Source organism: Aspergillus bombycis (assembly GCF_001792695.1).
Source record: "Aspergillus bombycis strain NRRL26010 chromosome Unknown contig00016, whole genome shotgun sequence".
Classification (NCBI taxonomy): Eukaryota; Fungi; Ascomycota; class Eurotiomycetes; order Eurotiales; family Aspergillaceae; genus Aspergillus; species Aspergillus bombycis.
Genome location: NW_019170018.1, coordinates 390,536 through 415,455, shown reverse-complemented (window position 1 = coordinate 415,455; position 24,920 = coordinate 390,536). Strand labels below are relative to the sequence as shown.

General features: G+C 49.0%; 10 protein-coding genes across 10 annotated transcripts; 5 read left to right on the top strand and 5 right to left on the bottom strand.

Annotated features, from left to right (window-relative positions):
• Positions 1–42: 42 nt before the first annotated feature.
• ABOM_003493 (WASP family protein) lies at positions 43–1,610 on the bottom strand (the record flags this gene model as incomplete). The annotated part of the gene is made up of 2 exons (XM_022530623.1): positions 43–1,326; positions 1,401–1,610. Coding segments are annotated over 2 exons (1,494 nt in total), but the record flags the coding sequence as incomplete, so codon positions are not given.
• Positions 1,611–2,584: 974 nt separating this feature from the next.
• On the top strand, positions 2,585–2,824 carry ABOM_003492 (uncharacterized protein; the record flags this gene model as incomplete). The annotated part of the gene is made up of 2 exons (XM_022530622.1): positions 2,585–2,708; positions 2,763–2,824. The coding sequence occupies 2 exons, from the start codon at positions 2,585–2,587 to the stop codon at positions 2,822–2,824; spliced, it is 186 nt and encodes a 61-aa protein (XP_022392151.1).
• A 384-nt stretch (positions 2,825–3,208) lies between these two features.
• ABOM_003491 (ssDNA endodeoxyribonuclease RAD1) lies at positions 3,209–6,509 on the top strand (the record flags this gene model as incomplete). Its single annotated transcript, XM_022530621.1, has 7 exons — positions 3,209–3,256; positions 3,327–3,504; positions 3,576–3,734; positions 3,793–3,844; positions 3,895–4,371; positions 4,432–5,524; positions 5,583–6,509. 7 exons carry the CDS (start codon positions 3,209–3,211, stop codon positions 6,507–6,509), a joined length of 2,934 nt encoding a protein of 977 aa, XP_022392148.1.
• A 647-nt stretch (positions 6,510–7,156) lies between these two features.
• On the bottom strand, positions 7,157–7,821 carry ABOM_003490 (translation initiation complex factor eIF1A; the record flags this gene model as incomplete). The annotated part of the gene is made up of 2 exons (XM_022530620.1): positions 7,157–7,585; positions 7,801–7,821. The coding sequence occupies 2 exons, from the start codon at positions 7,819–7,821 to the stop codon at positions 7,157–7,159; spliced, it is 450 nt and encodes a 149-aa protein (XP_022392149.1).
• Positions 7,822–9,330: 1,509 nt separating this feature from the next.
• ABOM_003489 (putative chitin biosynthesis protein (Chs5)) lies at positions 9,331–10,751 on the top strand (the record flags this gene model as incomplete). Its single annotated transcript, XM_022530619.1, has 2 exons — positions 9,331–9,402; positions 9,549–10,751. The coding sequence occupies 2 exons, from the start codon at positions 9,331–9,333 to the stop codon at positions 10,749–10,751; spliced, it is 1,275 nt and encodes a 424-aa protein (XP_022392091.1).
• Positions 10,752–11,332: 581 nt separating this feature from the next.
• Positions 11,333–12,717, bottom strand: ABOM_003488 (putative aspartate transaminase; the record flags this gene model as incomplete). The annotated part of the gene is made up of 3 exons (XM_022530618.1): positions 11,333–11,397; positions 11,459–11,567; positions 11,638–12,717. The coding sequence occupies 3 exons, from the start codon at positions 12,715–12,717 to the stop codon at positions 11,333–11,335; spliced, it is 1,254 nt and encodes a 417-aa protein (XP_022392090.1).
• A 2,697-nt stretch (positions 12,718–15,414) lies between these two features.
• Positions 15,415–17,462, top strand: ABOM_003487 (class II fumarate hydratase; the record flags this gene model as incomplete). Its single annotated transcript, XM_022530617.1, has 6 exons — positions 15,415–15,660; positions 15,795–15,839; positions 15,901–15,938; positions 16,019–16,134; positions 16,201–17,218; positions 17,276–17,462. 6 exons carry the CDS (start codon positions 15,415–15,417, stop codon positions 17,460–17,462), a joined length of 1,650 nt encoding a protein of 549 aa, XP_022392087.1.
• Positions 17,463–18,356: 894 nt separating this feature from the next.
• gup1 (glucosamine 6-phosphate N-acetyltransferase) lies at positions 18,357–18,993 on the top strand (the record flags this gene model as incomplete). Its single annotated transcript, XM_022530616.1, has 2 exons — positions 18,357–18,839; positions 18,904–18,993. 2 exons carry the CDS (start codon positions 18,357–18,359, stop codon positions 18,991–18,993), a joined length of 573 nt encoding a protein of 190 aa, XP_022392086.1.
• Positions 18,994–19,899: 906 nt separating this feature from the next.
• Positions 19,900–22,684, bottom strand: ABOM_003485 (60S ribosomal eL24 domain-containing protein; the record flags this gene model as incomplete). The annotated part of the gene is made up of 7 exons (XM_022530615.1): positions 19,900–20,175; positions 20,393–20,536; positions 20,711–20,884; positions 21,197–21,296; positions 21,797–21,986; positions 22,069–22,520; positions 22,605–22,684. The coding sequence occupies 7 exons, from the start codon at positions 22,682–22,684 to the stop codon at positions 19,900–19,902; spliced, it is 1,416 nt and encodes a 471-aa protein (XP_022392089.1).
• An 878-nt stretch (positions 22,685–23,562) lies between these two features.
• On the bottom strand, positions 23,563–24,190 carry ABOM_003484 (E2 ubiquitin-conjugating protein UBC13; the record flags this gene model as incomplete). Its single annotated transcript, XM_022530614.1, has 4 exons — positions 23,563–23,738; positions 23,795–23,926; positions 23,991–24,079; positions 24,138–24,190. 4 exons carry the CDS (start codon positions 24,188–24,190, stop codon positions 23,563–23,565), a joined length of 450 nt encoding a protein of 149 aa, XP_022392088.1.
• Positions 24,191–24,920: the final 730 nt, after the last annotated feature.

The window sequence follows — 24,920 nt, the reverse complement described above, 5'->3', positions numbered from 1 at the left end:
AGGAGGGGGAGGGGGAGGAGGGGGAGGAGGCGCAGAAGGACTTGGGCTTGATGAAGGGTGCGGCGGTGGCGGTGGAGGCGGCGGAGGAACGCTTGATGAAGTCGGTGGTGGTGGAGGGGGCACTGCACTAGATGCAGGTGGTGGAGGCGTGGGCCGGGAAGCAGCAGGCACAGGCGGAGGAGGTGGTTGGTTGGCCGGACTTCTCGGAGGTGGTGGGGGAGGTGCTGGCGTTGAGGCCGGGGCATGAGGCACTTTGGGAGGAAGCTGCGGCGGTAATGCAGGGCTTGACGTGCGGGGAGGTGGCCGTGGTGGTGGCCCTGGAGGCGCCGGGTTACGGCTGGGTGGTGCTGGAGGAGCGGACACCTTTCGCTCTCCTTGGAAAGGTGGAGGCACCCCAAACCGGGGTTGACTATCATCCATAGGAGTCTTTGGAGGTCGTGGTGGGGGAGGAGGCCCAGGATTTGCGCCCGATAATGCTCGTTGTCGGCCGGGAAGAGGGGGCCCATTGCTGTGCGCAAATTTGCCAGCATCTGCAATTGGAGGCGGCGCTCGGAATCTGGGCCGGGGCGGAGATGGTTCGCGAGTGGATGCTGGGGACTCTTCCTCTGCTTCAGCACGGGTTCTCCGTGACGGCGGAGGTGGTGGCGGAGCGCCTCGTCGACTACCCGTACTATTACCTGTATGTTGCGGGCTTATAGAACTCGACTTAGGAGCAGGAGGCGCCGACGGAGGAGGCGGAGGGGGAGCTTTGCCCCTTTTATCCTCAGCTGGAGATGGAGCAGAATCAACCCCGTTGCTTTGTTTCTGCTCAATATATGCCTTGATAAAGTCCGAATTCTCCGCGATCTGGTCTTCCGTAATGCCCATCTGCAAGAGTTCGTCCAGAAGACCTTTCCATGACGGATCACTGGTGTCGAAGGGCAAGGCCTTGCGTGGAGGGCTGCTCGGTGGGGGTGGTGCGACTTGAATGGAAGGCGCAGAAGGGGGCTCTGTATGTGCTACTGGTGGAGGCGCATTTGACCCCGATGTTGACCGATGGCCTAGCAGGCTACCGAAAATCGACCGTCCTACGCCATGTTTACCATTTGCTATGGGAGCAGGGCCTTGACCACGAGTGGATGCGAAAGGTGTCTGCCGGGTTTCTTTGCTCGCACTTTTCTCCCGCTCTTGCATTTTCTTAATGAATGTTTTAGCTTCCTTCTCGTCAGCAAAGGATAAACCAGCGGCACAATCTTCCAGCTCAAACGTGTGAAAGAACGTTCGGTCTTGGTTATAGGGGAAATTATCGTAGATCTCCTGGTCCCAGATAACACCTCGTCCAGCGGGCTGTGGCTCGGAATGAACGGAATCATCAGCAATCTGAGAAAAAGTCAAGGGGCCATCAAGACACAGTTACTCACCGATACATCCACCAACTTCAACCAAAAGGTCCGCCCGACTAAATCATTCGCCAGGACGACGGCACCCTGTAGACCTGTGTATGTCCATTTCTGGGGATCCGGGTAGGCCACATATAATCGCGCAACGGCTACAGCGTGGATCTTGTTCGCCGGTTTGGGGACAGTCCTCTTGACGGTTTCTTTGTCGGCATCACTGAGGATAGATGGCATGACGGACCACGAAGAGCTAGTTCAAGAATACCGGAAACGGAATTAGAGATTATACAGCGCCGTTAATGTTTCTTAAGGAACTTCTCGATAACGCATTGCAGGAGTCGGTGAAGTTGCTCCAGGCAGAAGTGTAAAAATGCACTCGACTTCCAGGCACGGATAATCGCTGATGCGGCCAAGAACAAACTCGGGCTAGAGAGGGGGGGCAATTTCTCCGGGTGTTCGATCGAGACTTAAGAAGATTGACTGTAAGTGAGTTTGAGAGGAGGAACCGGGGGCGTACGCGAGTAATTCGTATGCCTATGGGTAGTTGAACTGTTGGTTGTTGGGAGAAATCAGCCTTGAGGGGAAGTCAGAGAAGAGGTCAAGTAGCAGAAAGAGGGAGAGAGGCACACTACCACTAATGCTGCCGCTAAGTTTCTACTACAGTGCCACTAACTCCATTTCCAGTCCCACTTAAGGCCCGAGTGGGGAACTCGGAGAGAATGTAGGGCATTACTATCTAAACATAAGGTATGGATTCTTATTTTATCTTCCTGGACTACAATTCTGGCCATCTCTACTGACTGGTTGGTGTCAACTAGAAAGGCTATACCCAAAGGAAAGAATTGAAATTGTACCTATTGCGTTTGTAATTTATTTAATCACCAATCCTTCTTTTCAGTATTTAGTCGCTACAACCATGACCACGAGTTCATCCCGGACCTGTCAGGCTTGAGAGTAGATCAATTCTGGAACAGTCCATATGTTACGGCCTTCTCGTTAATTAAATTCAATGTCAGGTGGTTGATTTCCAATCGACGTCATCCCGTTTCCTCTCCGAAACTCCTCCTATTTAAATACTATTAGTACTAACACAACTCTGCCTCATCTCCAGATAAATTAATCATAGAACTTCTTCTTACTTAGCTACTCGTTACACTCGGTATTGCAAAAGAAAAGTATTCACTAGGTTACATACACCTCACTCCAAGATGCCGGTCATTCCTTCAGACACCACCAATTTCCCATCAACAGCCAGCAATAGCTCCAACCGGAATGAATCGCAGAAGGCCACCGCTCAGGACCATCTGTCTAAAGGACCACAAATCCCGGACAGTATGTACCGCGATACCTTTGGTAGACCCTTGGCAGATTAACTGACAACTGCAGATATGCCACCCAAAGCTTCCCGGGAGGAAATCGAAGCACGCAAGAAAGAGCTGAACAAATAAACCAAAATTCTAAAGGATGGTCACGATGGAAACCTCATTATCATGAATTATGAAAAATGCAGCGGAAATGTTATGCAGAAGTGTCACTGATCTGGTTTAATCTATGCAATGAATTCTATACGTAGTAATTTCATATGTATAATTTGTCAGATTCAGAGACTATCGTAGTACTCGTCATAAAAATGAATGACATCAGCCCTTGACCATGCCAATTACTATCATCCAGTACGGAGTGGAACTACACTCATTGAGCAGCTTACTACTACTAGTAGTGGTACTTGGTTTCTTCAGACGTTTCATTACATCATAGGCACGTGATTTCGTGTTCGCTTTGCTCCTCATTGCGCGACAAGGACATGTCTTTTTCGCGTTAAGAGGCTCCTCATGCCGCCAGAACGTACAAATGTCCCGGTGAAGCTGTCCTTGCCGTTAGTAAGTGCTCTGATTCTTTGTACATATACACCAGAAGTCCTTTTGGTATGACTGACAACATCAAATCCAGCAATATCAGCAGGACATCTTCACCGAACTGCGCACCGAGGATGAATTGGTCATCCTTGCCCGGGGCCTTGGGCTATTACGCTTAGTGACTAATCTCTTACATTTTTATGATGCTGCAGGGAATAATCTAGTCTTGGTAGTGGGTACTGATGATCGAGAGAATGAATGGATCGGCGAAGGTATGTCAAAAGACTCTCTAGCTTATGCATAGTGCCTCAAGAAGAATACGCTGACACTAATAGCCAAACAGCACTGGCAGAACACTATGCCATTAGCAAAACCCCCTTTGCCAGAGGCCTCAAGGTGATCAACACCGAGAGAGCCTCAGTTTCCATGAGGGAGAGGATCTATGCCGAAGGCGGTATCCTGAGTGTAACATCCAGGATACTAGTTGTAGATCTACTATCAAGTATGTGTACGGAGTAGCTTTCTATGTGATAGCAAGCACCTGACATTTACTTCAACAGAGCTCCTCGATCCAGAAAAGATCACGGGAATGGTTGTGCTTCATGCCGACAAGTAAGGTCTTACTCTAGACTTCCCCTAGATATTTGCTCATCGCTTTCCAGGATCATGGCAACTTCAACTGAAGCTTTCATCATTCGAATATTTCGACAAATCAATCAAAATGGGTTTCTAAAGGCATTTTCCGACTCCCCTGAACCCTTTACAACGGGATTCGCACCCTTAGCTAATTCCATGCGCAATCTTTTCCTTCGCAAAGCCTCGTTATGGCCGCGATTCCATGTTACTGTTGCCGAGTCCCTCGAAGGTCACAGAAAAGCCGAGGTCATCGAGCTTGAGGTTCCGATGAGCGACAAGATGCGTGAAATGCAGAATGCAGTCCTTGAATGTGTGGAAATATGCATCGGAGAACTGAAGAAATCCAACACTGGTCTGGATATGGCAGACTGGACCTTGGACAGTGCTCTACATAGGAGCTTTGACATCATGATCAGACGGCAGTTGGACCCCATATGGCATCGAGTGACGTTCAGGACCAGGCAGATTGTCAGCGATTTGAGCGACCTCAGGGCGATTCTCCAGTGAGTTCAGTAGCGGTCCCTCATGCGTTAAGCATCGTGTAGCCACTAACTAACCATTAGTGCGTTACTGACGTACGATTCTGTGTCATTTGTGAAATATCTGGATACTATCGTAACTGCGCATTCTCCCCCCCCTGGGTCCACAAGGCATAACTATTCACCATGGCTGTTCCTTGATGCTGCTCATGTTCTGTTCCAGACTGCTAAGTCTAGGGCATATCAAGGAAAGATAAGCAATGACATGGCTCACTCATCATTGAATTCGTTCCCTACTACTCTTCAACCTGTCTTGGAAGAACAACCCAAGTGGGAAGTCCTGGCAGAAGTGCTGGAGGAGATAGAAAATGATGCATACCTCAATCCAGTCAATGTGGATGAGTCAAACAGTACAATATTAATAATGTGTGCCGACCAACGAACTTGCCAACAGCTCCGGGAATATCTGGGGACAATGCATGCCCATGTAAATGACGAAAATAAAGACGACAAAGACATTGGTGACATCACCAGGAAGGGCTCTGCGCAGGTCATGATGCGTAGGAGACTGCGGGGCTATCTCAATTGGAAGACATCTCTGTCTAATGTGACGAAGAATTTATCTTCGAAGCCAACAAATGGCGAGTCCCAGGTTGGGAAAAGCCAAGACTCACCTGGACCATCCGCTCAACAAGGACGACCTCCAAACAAGCGACGCCGAATCCGTGGCGGAGGTGCTGTTACATCTGCCCCTGGTCGCGTACCGAATAGCAGTGTACAGACAGATGTTGAATTACCTGGCCAAGTTTCAAACTTACTGGAAGAGATTCAACCCACTGAAGTCGAGGAGGTCCAGAAGGAGGAGATCATAATTGACGATCTGGAGGATATGGAAGATTTCTATGAGCTATACGACATGGATGATTTAATCATGGTACACCCCTACGATGGTGACATGGACGAGCACATATTGGAGGAAGTGCGGCCACGGTACATCATTATGTACGAACCCGATTCGGCGTTCATCCGACGAGTGGAAGTCTATCGCAGCTCTCATGTTGGGCGAAATGTGCGAGTGTACTTTATGTACTACGGAGGATCTGTCGAAGAGCAGCGGTATCTTAGCGCAGTGCGACGCGAGAAAGACTCCTTCACAAAGCTCATCAAAGAGAAGGGCGTAAGATGACCACTTGCAACTACTTCTAGGAAACTTTCTACTAACATGATACACACAGAATATGGCCGTCACTCTCACACATGACAAAGGTTTTGAAGACCCTCAAGAACAGTTCCTGCGCACTGTTAATACACGTATTGCAGGAGGCGGGCGGCTAGCCGCAACAGCGTCGCCTCCTCGAGTCGTGGTGGACGTACGAGAGTTTAGAAGCGCTCTTCCATCTCTACTACACGGTAATAATATGATCATTGTCCCATGCCAGCTAACAGTGGGAGACTATATTCTTACCCCGGATATCTGTGTTGAGCGCAAATCCATTCGTGACTTGATCACTTCCCTCAGAAATGGCCGTCTCTACAACCAAGCAGAAACAATGCTTCAACATTACAAGAACCCTCTTCTTCTGATTGAGTTTGACCAGAACAAGTCGTTTACCTTCGATGCATTCGCATCCGCAACTACACCAGGAACGACTTTCCTAACAGATTATGGTTTCTCTTCTTCCGGAACTGCGACTACGACCTTGTCTACCAGCAGTTCGCTTGTTAATCCCTCTAGCCCGAAGTCCGCTCAACACCTCCTCGTCCTTCTCACCCTCGCGTTTCCTCGCTTAAAGGTCATTTGGTCATCCTCTCCTTACCAGACTGCGGAGATCTTCGCGGAACTCAAGAAGAACAACCCGGAGCCAGACCCTATCCGAGCAGTCCAGATCGGACTAGACATGGACATTGCAGCTGGCTCCGAATCTGGTAATGTCATGGCTGCAGCTGGCATAGAGCACCGTACCTTCAATCTCCTTCCTCAGGATATGCTCAGAGCCGTTCCGGGCGTGACACCGAGTGTCCTAGAACGGCTTATCCTTGACACGGGCAATATCTCGGAGATCGCTAATATGGATGTTGAGCAATTGGACCCTCTTGTGGGAACAGAAGCCGCGCGCAAGATCGTCAACTTCTTCCAAAAGAGTGTGTTCGATGAAAGCTAGCCTGCATCTACTGTCTACTAGCTTACGAAGTACAGCTACTGAAGAGCTAGTTGATGGGCTACATTCAGAGTATAAATAGGACTTCAAAACATAACCTTTGTATGTCCAGACTTTTTTGTATTCTCGTAACCTTGTCATGAATCTATCATCCAAGTTTTAAATTAAAAGGAACGAAGTAGCAAGAGGGAACAGACAAAAGAATTGCCAGCACGAAACACGCTGAGTACAGTCGGTCTCTTGATACGCGTCGCAACCAATTCTCTGCGAAAATCCGAGGTTGTCCCTCACGATAAAAACGATCTTTGGCCAAAAGCCACTCGAGTTTATCATGTAGAACTCCAAGAATTTCCTACCCATGATTCATACCCTGACTTTTGGAAGGAGCACTGGGGCAGTGGTAGGTCCCCAAGCGAAGCGGGAAGGCAGCAGCCCCCTAGACCTTTCTGGTCTCCTTCCCAGGAAACAGATGGCATAATGATAAAACCAACCGTCAAGCTCCTGCCTGAGGCAAGAAAGACCTTTCACAGAAGGAAGCCTGTCGGGTTTCCCAGAAAGGAAATAGCTTGGCTTTGAGAAAGAGAAAGAGGGGCTGGCGAACAGGATCCCCAGTAGCTCTCGCAGGGTTGAATCCAAAGGGGTGAAGGTTTTTAGAGCTCGTCGACATCGATCTCCTTCTCGTCTTCGCTCTCGCGGTCCTCGTCGAACTCGACGTTGTCTTCGAAGCCTTCGTGGCCATAGGTATCGGTCTCGTTGATCTTGGCGTGTTCGGGCAGCTCGCCGTAGGCCTTGAGACTTCTGGCCTCATCGGCAGTGTACTTCATGATGACGTCGCCCTTTTCGTCCTGGTAATCACGAAGAGAGAGAAGGATGATATCACCCTGGTTGATCCAGACCTTCTTCCTGAGCTTGCCACGAATGTGTGCCAAACGCTTCTCGCCATCGAAGCACAGCGCCTCGAGACGGCCGTTTCCAAGCATCTTCACAACCTGGGCATACTCCTGGCCTTCTTCCTTGAACACGAGTTCACGCTTCTCGTTGTCGTTCTCGTTCTTTCCACGACGACGGTTCTTACCGCCCTGTACATAAGCTGTTAGCCTGTGCTCCGTGTAAATGTTCCAAGTTAAACGATTCCACAATCTCGAGGTAACTCATCTGCCAAAAAGTCACCTCCCAGGCACGAGGGGTGGCGATTTGGGAGTTGTTATGGAACCGACTAAAGCACCCACAAAAGAGGCAGAGAAAAGTCTAACACAGCGGGGGGCGATTTGTTTCAGGAAAATTCCGTTCTTACCTTTCCCTTATTCTTGGGCATGACGGAAAATTCGCTAACCGCGATAACTTTCCACTCGATGCAATATCAGATGGACTGATATAAAAAAGAGGAAGTGGTATGTGTCCCAAAGGACCAAGAGTGGTGAAAGTGGGGGAAGTGTCGAGTAGGCGGGAAGTAATTTCGACGCTTTTCTGAATATATAATCGGTGGGGGGCCGGTGGCGTGGCGGCCTGAGTCATGCCTAAGGCTGGCCACAGGGGTCGACCAATGAAAGTTGGTTACTGCTACCGCCTCAAATGTTTCTTTTTGGCAGAAAAAGAAATGGAAATTGTCCCGATATTGGTCGAATTTGATGAATCCAGCTCCATGAAGAAAGAGCCTACATCTTTTCTGCCTCTTACCTCTTTGATATTTGATTTATTGAAAGGGTTCTGACATAGATACTTGCGCGCTGCCTCCCACCACTGCTAGAAGAGCTGGTTTCGTCTTGCTAAACAATGAAGGGAAGGTGACACCGTCTAGCGTCAGTGCCCTAGGTCTCATCTTTTCTAGCCACAAAAGCAAGGCTCTTTCTTGGCCATCTGGTCGCCTTAGACATGAAGTTTCTCGCATCAACAAAGCAGTTTACTCTGCGGTATGTTCCGAAGCATGTCATATCTCCTATCGCTTCCCGGTACTTAGCTTCTCCGATCAATCCTATCCGGTTCAAAATTCAACATTTATATGCCACCCGTGATCGGACTACATTATGGTGGAGAGTATCGTCACAACATCTGCAGCAGCAAAGGCGAGTGGTCCGGTCATGGTGTGCACGGAGGGTCCGACTAGCGTTTCGGCGTGCATTGCAAGAGCGTGGCTTTGATACTGAGGGCAGAAGGATAAGGCCAAACTCTGATGAAAGTGCCGGGCCATCAGAAGGAAATGGTGGTAATTTGGTAGGGTCAATCGATATCCTTGTCCGCCCGCAGTGTATCCAAGAAGATTATGCTACGGTCCAGGCAGATATGAATTCTCTCGTCGATTCCTTGATACAGAACAGGAACAAGGGAGATCACCCAAAATCGCTGCGGAACGAGGGGGTCAAGGTGTCAATTAAGAGTTCCCAAAGAAACAATGGTACTAGTAATTAATCTAATAAGTGTATATGTATCGTCCTTCTGTGACGTTGGTATGGTTGTCAACTGTATCTGATCTGCATCATCCGAGTGCACTGAGGACAATAATTGCTTCAGATGTGGTAGCGCAAGTCTATCCCTTGAGAACAATTTTGAGTCTTCTAATATAAAACATGATTGAATAAACAAGAGTAGTGGAGGACATTCCCCATATGTACAAGGGACTCGGAGATATAACGCGCGGCACTGCCTCCTTGGCATATTCGCTAACTCGCCGATCCTCTCGGGGCCTGGAAGCAAGAAGACAACAACGGGCTAGAGCAGTTGTAGCACTGACCTCGCAAGATATCAATCAACCCTTTCTTGTTGTCAACTATTCTTGTTCTTCTATGCGCTATCGATAATCGATTAATTCCTTTTCTTATCCGCCAAGATGCTGGTCTCCTTGACTGTTGGCAAGGTAGACGCTGGAGTCGCCGTCCTCTTGACACAGGATAACCGACTGGTACGTCGTCCCCTCTCTTACTGCAATCGATGCGACTGTTTCACCCCTTCAAGGCCTCTTGACCCCTGACTCATCTATTCAACCATGAAACAACATCACTGGATTCGCGACAGTTCTAATACTAAGTGCTAACCCTCGAATGACAGATCGAGTTTCCCTCGGTCCTCCTCCCTAACAACATCACATCCGGCAGCATCGTCGACATCACAGTAGCGCGCAATCACATCGCCGAAGAAGCCAGTTCCACCGGATTCCAAAGTCTCCAGAAACGCATCCTCAACACATACGGTGTCAAGACTCCCACCCCGCCGGTTCTGCGACTCCGCAACGCAACCCAGACCTCGCTAGTACTGGAATGGGACCCGATCGACCTGGCCACAGCATCTCTGAAATCCCTCTCACTCTATCGCAATGGCTCCAAAGCCGGATCCATCCCGCGACCCCTCGAGACACGCTCCACCAAGATCAGCGGATTGGCAATCCACACCGAATACACCTTCCACCTAGTCCTGCGCACAACCGCCGGCACATACCAGTCGGAGAAGCTGACATGTCGGACGCACAAGATGACCGATCTCTCCGGTATCACGGTTACGGCGGGTGTTCTGCCGGAACAGCAGAAGGAGGCACTTGGTGCGGCGCTGGATCGCATCGGCGGCAAGCTGATTGATACGGTCCGCATCGATACGACTCACTTCGTGTGCACGGAGGGAAGAGGCCCGCTGTGGGAGAAGGCGGTTGAGATGAATATTCCTGTCGTGACGCCGGAATGGGTGGATGCCTGTGAGGCTGAGGGCACTATCGTGAGTGTCCGTGGCTACTACTTGAATGCCGACCCCAAGGCTAGACAGCTGGGTCCTATTCATGCGTCGACGCAACATCAGCGTACCATGTCCACCATGACTGCCAACACACAGAATCATATCCAGTCCCAGTCGAGACTGAGCCTCCAGCCTCAACCGACGCGAGAGAGACAGGAGTCTCTCGCTGAACCACCGGTTACGCCGTTCCCCGGGGCCAGCATGAGCGGTCAGCCGAAGGCTGAGGACTCAGAAGGACCTTCAGATGATGAAGATGAACTGCCTCCTCCCCCACCTCCTCCCAAGGATGAGGGTGAACCTGCAGAATCCCCAGAGCCGACTCCTAATGGCCATGCCGAGCAAAATGGGGAGGCCGATGCTACGGAAACATCAGTTTCATCCGAGAAGGAGGACAAGGCTGATAGTGAAGAGAAGGAAGACGATGCGGAAGAGAAAGCAGAGGAAACAAAAGAAGAACCATCAGGCGATGAGGTGAAAAAGGGCAAGGGAAAAGAAAGTGAAGGGGACTTTAATGAAGTCCCTCTTTAATGGGTCCATGTGAGCGTTTTCCTTATGTCTCTTTTCCCTGTTTGCTTTTTCCTTTCCTTTCTTCTTCTTATCCTGTTCAAGACTTTGAATTCATCGAAGCCTGTAATTGTATAGCCAGTATGCTAGTAGATGAGTCTCTCGCGGCACGACGTTTCCTAATGTATGCCTTCTTTATACTTCCCACATCTTATTCCTTGCTGCACTCTTGTGGCATGCTTGTATTATAGAGATAGCTTCCCATGCTGCATGATATTATAAAGTTCACCATATTACATAGTAGGGTTTCTGTAATGATCTCATCATAAACGTCCATAAATCATTCGAAATGTCATATATAAATCTAATCAAGATGTACATCTATCTCGTCATGTACGCTCCAGTACACATACATCAAACTATTTGACAATGCCCTCGGGCATGGAAGGACCTCTCCTAACTTTCACCTAAAATGCAAGCAAAGACTGCCAACTATTGCGCCGATATGCTTTGAATCTTCATATGTACTGAGCTGAGCTTGTGTTTTTCTTCTTTGGTTTATTGACTTCGTTCCTCATTGCAATCATCAGCATGATAATGCATGCTTAGTTGACGTTGCGGACAACGTCGTTGATAGCCTGGGCTACGTAGGTGACGTTCTTCTCGCTCACTATGTGGAATTGGTTTATTAGTAAGGACATTTTCCCTGTGCAGTGGATGAGATGAATGACTTACGGCCGCTGATAGAGCTCTGCCGGATTTGAGAAGGTAGATGTGATACTTGTCCTTCAAGGCGTACACTTGAGAGGGGGTCAGACCGGTGTAGGAGAACATTCCGTTCTGGGAGGAGGGAAGGTTAGTCTTAGCTTGAAATGGTATTGGAGGTGGTGATGGGCAGTTTGTTTATTACCTGTTCAACGATGTGTCTCCATGTTCCGGGGGTCTCGAGTTTGATGAGCTCATTGTACAGGGCTTGTCTCATGGACCTGATACGGGAGCTCATGACCTTCAGATCTTCATGCCACTGGGCAGTGAGTTCATCATCGGTCAGGACCTTCTTAACGATGCTGCATCCGCCGGTGGGACCCATGGAGTATTCTCCGCGGATGAAGTGGCAGAGGTTGTTGACGACGATGTCGCGGAGGTTCTGCGCACCGTCGTTCAGGACGTAATGGAATGCACCGACACGCTGGCCGTAGAGACCGAAGTTCTTCGAGAAGCTCTGGGCAACGCACATTTCCATCTGGGGCTTCTCGTTGAGGAAGTACCGAACAGCCCAGGCGTCCTCGTCGGCAGAGCCGGAGGCGAAGCCCTGGTATGCAGAGTCGAAGAAGGGGAAGAGCTTCTTGCGCTCGCACAAGTCGGCAATAGCCTTCCATTGCTCCTTGTTGGGGTCGAGACCGGTGGGGTTATGAGCGCAGGCATGGAGGAGGATGACATCTCCCTGCTGGGCCTCGGCTTCGAGGGTAGACATCATGCCTTCGAAGTCGAAGGAGCGGGTGGCAGCCTTGTAGTACGGGTAGGTCTTCCGGGGGACGCCAGCGAGCTCCCAGATGGTCAGATGGTTGGCCCAGGATGGGTTGGAGAGCCAGACGTTCTTGGGCTTCATAAGGTGTGAGAGGAAGAGAGCACCGAGGTGGTTGGCGCCGGTACCTGCGACGGCCTGGACAGAGCCAATGCGGCCCTTGGTCGCCTTGACCTTGTCGGAGGTATCTTTCACATCGAAGCCGAACATCAAGTCTCGAGCCAGCTCGAGGAAGGGGACGTCACCTTCGATAGCGGTATATTCATGTCTGAAGAGGTTGTCATCGGCAAGTAGGCGTTTCTCTGCCTCGCGGACGACGGGCAGCGGCCATGGCTTGCCATCGTCTGTACGATAGACACCCACACCGAGACTGACCTTCTTCGGGTAGTCATCATTGGCGTAGGCGCGGTTCAAGGCGAAGATCTCATCCGCCGGCACCGGGGCCAAGGTGCTGAGAACAGTCATGGTGGTTATGACGTTATACAGTAGTCTCGAGGGAGTTGACTCAATTGATCTCTCCCGGGGAGTATTGCGATTGCGGAAGACGGGGGTCACAAAAGGAAGAGTGGAGAAACTGCTGCTTAGATATAGAAGACGATGTCACTGAAGACTTGTCTATACTGCCAGAATAAGTAATCAAATTACAGAAATGGTTTTCTGCATGACTCAATGGCTAGTGTGATATATTAGTAGTGGCATTGGCCCGATATCGCCGGCCTAGATATCCGCTAACATTAAATATTGCCTCCTTTTCACCTTTTTTTTTTTTAGTCTAATTATTTGCCGTCGCAGGCGGGCGACAATACCCGACGGAAAAACGCGCTTAGCGATGGATAGTTCCTGAATTGTGGGCCGTTCCATGGGGATAGAATAGGAAAACGCTCCCTGACTGGTCGAGGGCGATGTATTCTTTTGGTAGGTGTTCAATGATGACGGTGCTGAGATCACACGCATCTTTGGAAGGGCTGGATGTAGAGGTGCATATGACCTTCGACGAGGTTAGTTTCTTGCCCTAGAGGTGAAAGTAAGGGAGATGTCACCTGTCGGATAGTGGCAGATCCTCCATATCAAGGCTCGCCACGGATATTTCAATGGGGGGTCTGAGATGTTCATACCCCAAACAACAATTAGGTCAAGAAATCCCACAATGTAGACACAAGCAGCTACTTCTTAGTTGGTAGTTTCTTTTTCTTCCTGCTTTTTTGTGTCGCCTTCTTCCCAAGAATGCCTTCGAGGCGCCTTGGCACCAGTAAGATAGAGGCATTTGTCGACACACATTTGGTTAACCAGCGATATGCAAGATTCTCTGTCATTATGTGAACTATGACATAAAATTGCTAGTAGTTCTGTGGCCCATCTGGGATTCGGTGGTAACACCAAAGGGTTATTGAACTGGCGATACGCCAAAGTTGCTATATATATCTATTAGCGGTCGACTTTGAAATTTGGATGTAGTAGGGTGGATGAGATAAGGATAGTATATCAACCGAACCAGATAGAATGTAATAGTCCAAAGGGACATACATATTCAACTTAACAGTGTCCGTTTCCCTTAGGGCGAAGGCCAACAGTTAGCTATGGTGACAGCGCGGAAAGTGGTACGGGTTGAATGAATGGCAGTCCGTGTCTAGGACGGTAGAATGCTGACTGTAGTCGCTAGGTTAGACCAAATGACGGTCTCTTCCGATTCGAGGTCACGCTGGCTGATCACAGGGGGCTGGCAGGGTGTGAGATTCGACCTCTTAAGCGGAGGTACTCCGATGTGTGTATACAAAAAATGCCTCAGTGCGTGTTCAATTGGACCCTTGGTTTTAATAACTATATCCTCAACGAAGAACACCGTTGCCTTCAATTCGTAATACTCACAATTATATTATGACTATAATCCAGCCATTGTCTACTTCCCCAGAAACAACTGGGGATCCAAATCTACATTCATTAGGTCCACTAACCGTCATTTAACCACTTTATAACAGCATGCCTCCCAAACTGCTTTACCGGTTTGACCCAGTCTATGTTGAACACTGCAAAAAAAGGAATACAGTGTGGATCGCCTACATACACATGAAATACCGATCGAAGAGTTCAGAAAGGGTCCGGCGAGATATGCCGTAGTTATCGCCGTGCTACGGATCCGGCAGTATACCCGCATTACTGGGCAGAAATGTCCTGTTCAAGGGGGGAGATAAGGGTTCTGATCTTCGAGCCGAAACTGCGTTAATGAGCAAGGTAGGTTGAAGCGGGGAGCTGCATATATCAATTTCCATGGTGGTTGGGTGTTTGGTGAGCTTTCAGCAGATCACGAGGTCTGCAAATGAGTCGTTCATAACCTAGATGGGAACTTCATGGCATTTGCCATTGACTATCGCCTTGCCCCTAAGCATAGGTATCCCACCGCTAATGAAGTCTCACCGGCACTGACAACAGCAAAAAGGAGCATATCTCTACAAGCACTTCCTTAAAATGCTTCGACCAGCAATGTCAGAGGAGGTGTGAGCGCATGATGCCTAGATTCAGTAGTCTAAGCATGCAAGCGCTGGCTGAGTATACAGGACTGAAAACTCTCCCCTATGCTAGCCTCCAGCTCAGGTCCCAGCCTTAGTGTTCACGGCGGAAATGGACGCTCTGCGAGACGAAGAAGAAGCTTATGCTGAAAAGCTGCTGGCTGCTGACTGTAGAACAGAAGTGATGTGTATGCCTGAGGTACTCCATATCTCCCCGCATTTGGGAGATATCTTGGAAATGGGCACATTGTATAATAAAAAGGTGATTATTGCCATGGAGAAAGAACGTGCTGCATGATGATGTATATAGAGGAGGATCATGGTTTACCCGGCGAGTATGGTTACCATACCGTACACATCGGGATCTTCGCTAGGCATTTATTTCCTGTATGTATGGTCATCGCGTTACCGGGCCGGGGGATTTCGGCAGCGGAATCGGAAAAGCAATGGAATAACTGTTGAATGCAGTACCTTCGATTTTGCTTTCCTTTTCTCCCTTCTGTGTTTCTCCTCCTAATATACTGATCCTTGTACTTTTATTCTTATTCTTATAGACATACATAATTTAAGGTATTTATATGAGTTTTATCTTCCCAATTCAGAGCCATTGACCTATTTAGGACAAAGCTAAACAGAATCATCCTTGTCTAGCTCCGCCATGTTGACACCCTCGAACTCCCGATCCGCGGTGCGGTCGATGGCTTCTTTGGCGCATGCAGCATCTAGAGCGTCCGCCAGTTCCCCCGCAGTCGCACGCTCTGCTTTAGCCTGTGCTGCCCGGTCCCCCGCTTCTCTCGGTTGCCGTCGCGCTCTGAGCACCAATAGCCGACAACTCCAGTTCCCCCGCCTTCAGTCTTTGAACACCATCTCTGGCAAGAGAGCTTTTGGTACAACCGCAAGAATGGTACGCATACTGAGCTTCATGATTGAAGAATGCTAGTCGTTGTACTCTCCGTTCAATGCCGTAACAATGGTTTTGCTTCTAGTGGAAGAGTGCGGCTTTCGAACGCACAATGCTGACGGTTCCTCTCCTCACAGGCTTCGGAAATCCGTGTTGAAACTGACGCCTTTGGCGAGATTGAGGTGAGCATATTTCCTATCTAACAATGGGTTGTCTACATGGTCTAATCGTATCTTGTGATAGGTCCCCGCCGACAAGTACTGGGGTGCCCAGACCCAGCGGTAAGAGGCCGCCTCCAGAAGCTCACCTCCGAGCTTGTCCCGGCGAGAAGATATACAGAGGCTAATCAATTTGAGAATAGTTCCTTGGGCAACTTTGACATCAACCAGCCTCAGGATCGCATGCCCGAAGGTGTTGTCAAGGCTTTCGGTATTCTGAAGGGTGCTGCTGCTACTGTGAACATGAAGTTCGGCCTTGGTACGCATATCTTTACTAGCACGATGTTAAAACAACACCTTTCTAACGATTTCCTACGTGTTATAGACCCAAAGGTTGGTGAGGCTATCCAGAAGGCTGCCGCCGAGGTTGCCGAGGGTAAGCTCCTGGACCACTTCCCTCTTGTTGTTTGGCAGACTGGTTCCGGCACCCAGTCCAACATGAACTCCAACGAGGTCATCTCGAACCGTGCCATTGAGATTCTGGGCGGCAAGATGGGATCTAAGAAGCCCGTGCACCCCAACGACCACGTTAACATGTCTGCTTCCTCCAACGACTCTTTCCCTACTGCTATGCACATTGCTGCTGTCTTGGAGCTCGAGGGAACTTTGCTGCCTTCCCTCAAGAGCCTTCGCGATGCCCTCCAGGTGAAGGTGGAGAACTTTGAGAAGATCATCAAGATCGGTCGTACCCACCTGCAGGATGCTACCCCTCTTACTCTTGGTCAGGAGTTCTCCGGCTACGTTGCTCAGCTTGATCGCAACATCGAGCGCGTTCAGAACTCTCTTCCCCACCTTCGCTACCTTGCTCAGGGTGGAACTGCTGTCGGTACTGGTCTGAACACCTTCAAGGGCTTCGATGAGGCCATTGCTGCCGAAGTCACCAAGATGACTGGCACCGAATTCAAGACCGCCCCCAACAAGTTCGAGGTCCTCGCTGCTCACGACGCGATCGTCGAGGCCTCTGGTTCTCTTAACACCCTTGCTTGCTCCCTCTTCAAGATCGCCCAGGATATCCGTTACCTCGGCTCTGGGCCTCGTTGCGGTCTGGGAGAGCTGATCCTCCCCGAGAACGAGCCTGGTTCCTCTATCATGCCCGGAAAGGTCAACCCCACTCAGTGCGAGTCCCTCACCATGATCTGCTCTCAGGTTATGGGTAACCACGTCGCTGCTACCGTTGGTGGCATGAACGGCCAGTTTGAGCTTAACGTCTTCAAGCCCGTCATGATCCGTAACCTCCTGCACAGCTCGCGCATTCTTTCGGATGGTATGAAGAGCTTCGAAAAGAACCTGGTGCACGGTCTCGAGGCCAACGAGCCCAGAATCAACTCCCTGCTCCACGAGAGGTATGTATCCCCTTCGCTTTACGTCAGGCTGCCCAAACTAGACTAACTCGTCTCCAGTCTGATGCTCGTCACCTGCTTGAACCCCGTTATCGGTTACGACATGGCGTCCAAGGTCGCTAAGAACGCCCACAAGAAGGGTCTCACTCTGAAGCAGAGTGCCATGGAGCTTCAGGCCCTTAGCGAGGAGGACTTCGACACCCATGTCCGCCCTGAGCTGATGCTTGCTCCTAAGGAGAAGAAATAAAGGGATGTATTTTGATACCTGAATGACGAAAAGGGGTTAGGATGGGTTGGTTCAGTTTAAGATATAGCGAAATTAGCATCTTTTTCCTTTTAGATTTGTTGTGATGTAGTCTAGTGTAAACAGATAAAAATGCTGTTGTACGGATTTTATTTTTAGAATCGGTGTATTTTTGTTTTACCAGGCTGTGGCTACGAGGTTGTCCTGGAGTTATTTTTGGAATTCCATTGGTAGCTACGCCAACGAGATACTACTAAGTAGTGCGTGCGCCCGCTGTTGCCCTGTAAGAAAAAATTAGTAGCTCCCAATTACATGCATGCATTAGTAGCACGTTCAGAGAATACCTAGAGGTATAGCACAGTGGCTGTGAAAGGCGAATGTAATTTTTTTTTTTATTTTTCCATTCAATTATTTTTTTTTTAGCCCTCTCTCGCCTGTTTGGAATTTTCTCTAAAGTTGTACTAACAGATTTCAATACTTCGGTATCGAGCGTCTCAGGTCCCAACTTAAATCCATGGTTAGTGCTAGTAATTTTTGTTTATCGATAAATACCTGTTCTGTCCCCACCTCCTGGAATTTCAGTTTGTTCTCACATCCTTCTTCCAAGCCTTCGTCTCTTGTTGATCCTACAGTAATTGAGTGAAGAGTACTCCTCTTGTGTCTCGCTCTTTCTCCTTTTTTTCATTGCATCTCTCTTTCCACTCTTTCCAACGTGGTTCTTGTTTGGTCAAGATCCAATAAATCTAATCGGGACCCGACCCCACTGTGTTTCACACCGCATAGTCTACAGTACCCCTAAAAAGCGCTGTGATCGATTAGCTCCATCGACCATCCAGACTTAAATCACGGCTTGCTCGTTTGACTGATCATCATCTGAACCACTATCTACAAATAACAATGACCAACCTTACCACCACCACCACTACTGGCCCCGTCGCAGTCTCCATCAAACCCACCATGAACTCCCAAACCGACGACGCCCCTCTCTTCTCGACCTCCTTGATCTCTCCTGAAGTGGTCGCTGCTCTTCCAGAGGGATACACTATCCGTCCCGTTCGCCGTTCCGACTACAAGCGTGGTTTCCTCGATGTCCTCCGTGTGTTGACCACCGTCGGCGACATCACTGAGGAGCAATGGAGCCAGCGGTTTGACTGGATCTCTGCCCGTAATGACGAGTATTACCTGCTTGTCATCTGCGATAACTTGGACCGTGTTGTCGGTACCGGCAGTTTACTTGTCGAGCGGAAGTTCATCCACTCTCTCGGCATGGTTGGGCACATCGAGGATATTGCCGTCGATCAGTCGCAGCAGGGAAAGAAGTTGGGCTTGAGGCTCATTCAGGCTTTGGACTACGTGGCTGCTAATGTCGGTTGCTACAAGGTATGCTTCAATTGAGCCACGTCTTTTTTTCTAGGATGTCCCCGTTGCTAATCTGTCCTTATAGAGCATCCTTGATTGCTCCGAACACAACGAGGGCTTCTACCTCAAGTGTGGCTTTAAGCGTGCCGGCCTGGAAATGGCCCACTACTACTAGAATTAGGTTTTGCGGTTAAGGGACTTATACTGGCGTTGAGATAGATGGATTGGGATTTACCTGTGAGAATCCTTCATAATTGCCGAGGGACCTTCTCCAGAATTCTTGTTCGGGTTTACAAAGCCTGGTGTTCGGGACACTGTTGCTTGGCGAATTGGCTCGCTTATTCTTGGACCTCTCTCTTGCGGAACTCAGTCGAGGATACTCAAGGACGATTAGAGGAGCGGACACGCTTGATGGTACATGGCACGAGTGGCTCTCGACCTGTCGACTTCGTCTTGATGACACGGTTTCGAGAGATGGACATGTTCAGATGGTGATTTTTATACTTTTGTCAAGGTGATTGCCTAGGTAGTCGCCAGCATGTTCACTTGGATAGAGCTAGGATGCCTTGTTGCTGCCATCCATTTTATAGACAACATAATAGAGGATCACAATAATGTTATAATGTCGATATTCCAAAATGCTTATAGCCACTTGGTGGCGCAGATAGTCTATGATACCCATAACTTCGTCTCACTTGAAGAATAGTGGCGCAACGCCAAGGGAGGACTTGCACCAGATAAGATAAGAGTTCGTACGTACGGGAACATGTTGAGAACAATCTAAATCCAATTATGACATTATGTCACATCGTAAACTAAAAAACCCGTACAGGAATCTACAGGCCCAGAGCGACAAAAACGGCTATCATGTCACATCCATTTTTCCATTTCCTGGTAAATACCATGGCGCACAATGACAGAGCCTATCTGAGAGCCGTGCGGGAATCTCGTCCGCAAGAAACCATCGCACATACGCCGATTTATTGCATAAAATTTTGTGAAGGAAACACAAATTCCAGCTCCGGAAACCTCCCGAATTCCTTCATACTCCCCAGCCCAAGCCAAACCGCTTCTATTCCGTTTAACGAGACTTGGCGGCAACCTTGGGGGCAGAGCCCTTAGCACCCTGCTTGCTCTGGATGCGCTGGGCGGTACCCTTGCCGGCGGCGGCGTTCTTGGCCTTCTTAGCCTTCTCGGAAGCGGCCTTCTTCTCCTTGGCTTCCTTGATGGCCTGCTGGCGAGCAGCAGCACGGGCCTCAGGGCGCTGGTTGCGGCGCTCCTTGATCACGTCGAGGGAGGCACCAACGATAGCACGCTGGGACTTAACGGCACGACGGGTACGCTTCTTAGCGACTTCCTGTATGCATTGAAAAATATCCCGTCAGCATTTCTGGTCCTGTCCCAACGCTTCGTCACTTGCAGATATATCCCAGTTCCTTTCCGATGTTTCGGCATCGTGCTAGTCGGCATGTCCATGTTCCATCACCGGACCCAACTCACGTCCCGACATTTCGGACCATTCCGGAAAACCAAAGAAATAACTTCAACCATGGGGAAAACTTGGCGGTACTGACTTCAGAGATACCCTTCTTGTGCTGGCGACGGTAGAGGACAGTCCAGGAGATGCGGCGGGGGTTCTTGCGCTGGAGGAAGAGGGACTCGGACTTTCCATTCTGGAAGCGGAAGATCTTGCTGTCGCCACGGACGTACAGCTTACCCTATAATAGTATAAATGTCAACGAATATATCCTGATAATTTTCGTATATTTTTTGTGCTTGATTTTTTGTATATTTGCATTGGTGGATTGGCTGGCTCGGGGTAGCCTGGGCGAGTGTTTCGTATATTCGGCATGGAAGAGAGGGTCTCTCTTGCGGAAGTGGACAAAACGCACCTTTCCAGGGTAGATCTTCTGACCGCTGAAAGAATCGTCGTAGGTACGCATCTTGAACGTCGGAGATGCGCAACGAGATGTTGTCGGTTGGCGTTGGGTGGTTGAATCGTATCGGTCGCTGCGGCGAGCTGTTCGCGAGACGCTGACACAATTGTGGTGCGGTGCGGAGCCTCGCTAAAGTGCGACACGTGACCTCGTCTGCCCTTCCCCGTTTGCAACTTCAACATCTGAGAGACATCTGGGGTGACTATAGCTATTGGGGGATAATTGTTATTCATGATATATTGGTTTAGGTCTTGATGCTACTAGGATTAGTTGCTATAGTTCTACGATTGATTTTCTTGTTGGCATCATGAATTGTTCGATCAAAGGTCCCCTCGTCCATAGAGATTCGGCTTCAATACATGTGAAATATGACCAGATATCTCAGCATAAATCAAACTCCGCTCGCTCTTGAAACTCATCTAAGTTATTAGTGATACTCACCGATATGAGAGGCTTTTCCGGTGTGCCTTCCGTAGCAAGCTGGTTCACTCCCATATCAATCGTGCCAATCGCAGGGTTCCCAAGGATTTGTCTTGCATTCCTATAGCAAGTATAACGTTAACCACCATACAAGTACTCGTAAGTGACTTAGAACGTGGACAATACAGAGGGACTATTACCGTGCATTGAATGTCACCGCATATCTCACTTGGGCATCTACCACAACAGTTTGGACATACATGTCTGCCGCAGCCTCCGGGTTCGCTACATAGGGAAAAGGTACTCATGTCTTTGACATGCGAACCTAGCCCCTCAATCATCTGCAATATATGTCTTGCCTTGTCGGTTTTCCCGGGCTTAATTTCCGTATCGGCAATTATCTGCTGAGCTTCTCCATATCTGCAGCATGCTACGCTACAGGTCGGGCAGTTACCACGACAAGTAGTGCATCTCAGGTTCACGGTATTCCATTGTCGGCTGTCGTCCACTCTGCGTGGAGACTTGGTATCAGTGGGAGATACGGTTCTCACTTCGGTTCCAGTGAGGCTACGGAGATGTTTGATCTGGTAATATTAATAGCTTTATCAGCTTCGTTCTTACTGAGACCTACCTACCTGCTTTTGGAGGCCCTTCTTGGTGTCATGGTCTCCTCCCACCGGGGAATTCTTTCCTGAAGGGCTCACTCGTGGTGCTTGCTGCTTCGTATCCTCCATCGAAGATAGAGAGCCGCCTCGAATGACCCTGTTTGACGTATCTGTCTCCAGGAAGTCCAGATCCAGAAACATATAATCTGTTTAGATATCAGAGTCAGAAATAAACCAATCACTACCATGAGGCCACAAGACGCTCAATAAATAAGTGAACAGGCATACCGTTAGTCGCCCTGACGTACTTCAGAAACTTGGGGGTAGGAGGAGTAGTCGGCGACTTCGTTGTCGGGCTGTGAATACTCCCATGTGTGCCTGTGGTGTTGCTATCCGTCAAACTAGCAGCGCTGGAACCAGAGCGTTCCGAGCGAGTTGCTTTATCCTGCGAGTGAATTTGACAGCTGTGCCTATCGGAGTCGCCGGGCAGTTTCAAGGGGTTGCCAGTGAAGGTCATCTTCAACCGTCTTTTGAGCGAGCCTACTCTAGGTGGTTCCTCATTGCTGTTGGTATTGGTTTCACCCTGCTTCACTGTCGTTTCTGCGTTAGTATCTTCGTTTTTGGGAAGTGGTGGCTGGTCAAGGGTATCGTCTTCGATTCGAAAGGCTGTTTCGATCTCTGCTGAGACCCTGTCTGGGTTTATTTCAGTGATTGTTTCGTTCGAAGCTGTGATGCAGATACTGGGATGTTTTAGCCACGTACTGGATGGAAGTGGGGAAGAGAGGGGGTAAGGAAGTAAAATTGAATGGGTTCATGCGACTTACTTGTCCTTGTTGTTGGTATGATCTTTCTTGAGTTTGCTCTTGCCTTTACCCTTGGATTTGCCTTTGACCTTGCTTTTCATCATGTCTGATATATTGGTTGCTGCTTGGAAGGTCGCGTGCTCGGCTTCTATATGTCGATAGGGGATGAGATTGGGAGGGAGTATAATCACAGCTGGTGTGATGATCTGAAAGCATGGTACTGTTTACGTTTGTGGGGTGTATTCGCCTTTACGTAGATGGGGGGTAGTAGTGAATGATGTGAGAGCGCATCATATGCTGTGGCTGTTTGAAGACTCCTCGTTCGGAGGTTACCGCTATATCTTATGCTTATACTAATGCTGCCCAGGATATTTCAGTTGGTTTCTCTGTAGTGTTTTTATTTTACCCGTTGGAATGTACGTATATCAGGGGAATAAAATGTAAAACCATCTATTCTACGGCCAACCGAACCTATACTGCGATCTCTACAAGTTCTGAACCAGGTAGCATCGTGTTTACCGGTGATGGGCAGCCTACTAAAACTAGCGCCAATGGTCTATTTTCAAGAACTAGACAAGTCTATGATGTAACTAAGTGTATAATATGGTAAGTTGTAATATAAATTTCTAGAGAAATGAGATCGTTCTATCAAAGTGCAGCTCTGGTCTGATTGCAAAAGCAAATGTGAAAACTGTATACGAGGTTTTGCAGCATCGACTGCTTCGTCGTATCGGAGTACCAAAGGGGGCGTGAGCCAGAGCTGAGATCTATCATCGATGTATTGGGAGGACGCATGATAACAGGACCTCTCTTTCAAAGAACTGATATAAACTCTCTCAGGGGGGCATGAGACTGATCCAAAAGATAATTGCCGGTAGGGCCTAGGCTCGCAGTGTAACTTTTGTTTTCATGGTCACATCACAACGTATTGGTTCATATTCCGTCATAGCGGATTTTGTTTGAGTCACTCCTCAATAATCTAAGTCATGGCATGTGTCCTGGTCCATTCCCTAGCGGTCTGTATCGCAGCGGGCTCATCCTCCTTCCAACGCTGAGCGACGTCATTTGCAAGCGGGTCATCTGGGTTGGGAGCTCCTAGCAAGGCTTGGATAGAGAGTAGAATCGTACGGATTTGGAGTGCAGGGGACCAGTTGTCTAACACGTATTAGCCTATTGACCCCGTTTGGGGGAAATCCCTGCGGAAGGCTTACTCTTTAGGACATCCAAGCAGATACGCCCGAGACGGTCGATGTTGGGGTGGTAGATCTTGGTCAAGAATCGAATCTTGGGAGGAGTCATAGGATAGTCTTCGGGCAAGAACAGTTCAAGACGGAATATACCACCTTTGTTGGTAATTAGCAACCACCTTATTTCTTTCCTCTCGATATGAGGGCATGTGCACTATACCTTCATATGGAGATTGGGCCGGTCCATGGATCGAGACATCGAAATAACGCAGGTTGTCTTCATGAGGCACAGCATTGATACCGGGGACCCTAAGAGAGCCAAAGGATCAATGACAGTTCTTTATTTCCACTATGAGTAATTACTTACGGCTCCGCCATAAGGCGCTCGGTCTCCTTCACTATTCTTTTCGGCAACGCCATTTTGAACCACCAGAACTAAACGATAAGTGTCCCCGCGTGTAATCCAAGGTGGGGCTTAAGAGGTCTGCTTCCAAATTTCTTTTTTATTCCTGCGCACCGGCTATAACCAGTGAGTTTAAATGCTTCCCAAGATAGAAATTCCAACACGGAGAAAATGATGCAAGGTTGGGGCCAGGATCCGCAAGGAACCGTTTAGTCACAGCCGGAAGATCCTCTGTGATGAAGGTTACCAAGCATTTGCTGATTGATGGTATCGGGCAGAGGGGTACTCAATCTCACCGCCTTCTGTATTCAATTAGGCACGGGAGCGCATACGCTCCATAAGCGAAACTTTCTATCCTAAGCCCGATAGGGATGCCTTGAGGTTCGCCCTGTCTCCACACCACCTCGAGTTGCGGAGATGTTATAGCTACCAGAATCAAGTCATTGAAGGTGGCTCAAGCTTTGTTATATGTGTGAGTGCACACATGTACTAAATTTTGACGCTGGAACTGTCACTATACCTTATCAATTTAACTTGCAATGGATCCTTAAAGACAACTACTAGTGCTGTATTGCGCAATGTGTGACAAGTCCTTCGCTGCCTTCACTTCGTACAATTGACGAGACTATTCCGAATCCATCGAAATGAAAGCACTTCTTAGTGTCGTACAACCTTTTCTATTAATGATTTGTAGGAAGACCTGAAACCCGATACATCGCCAAGGTACTCCTCGGAAGGTGTCGGGAA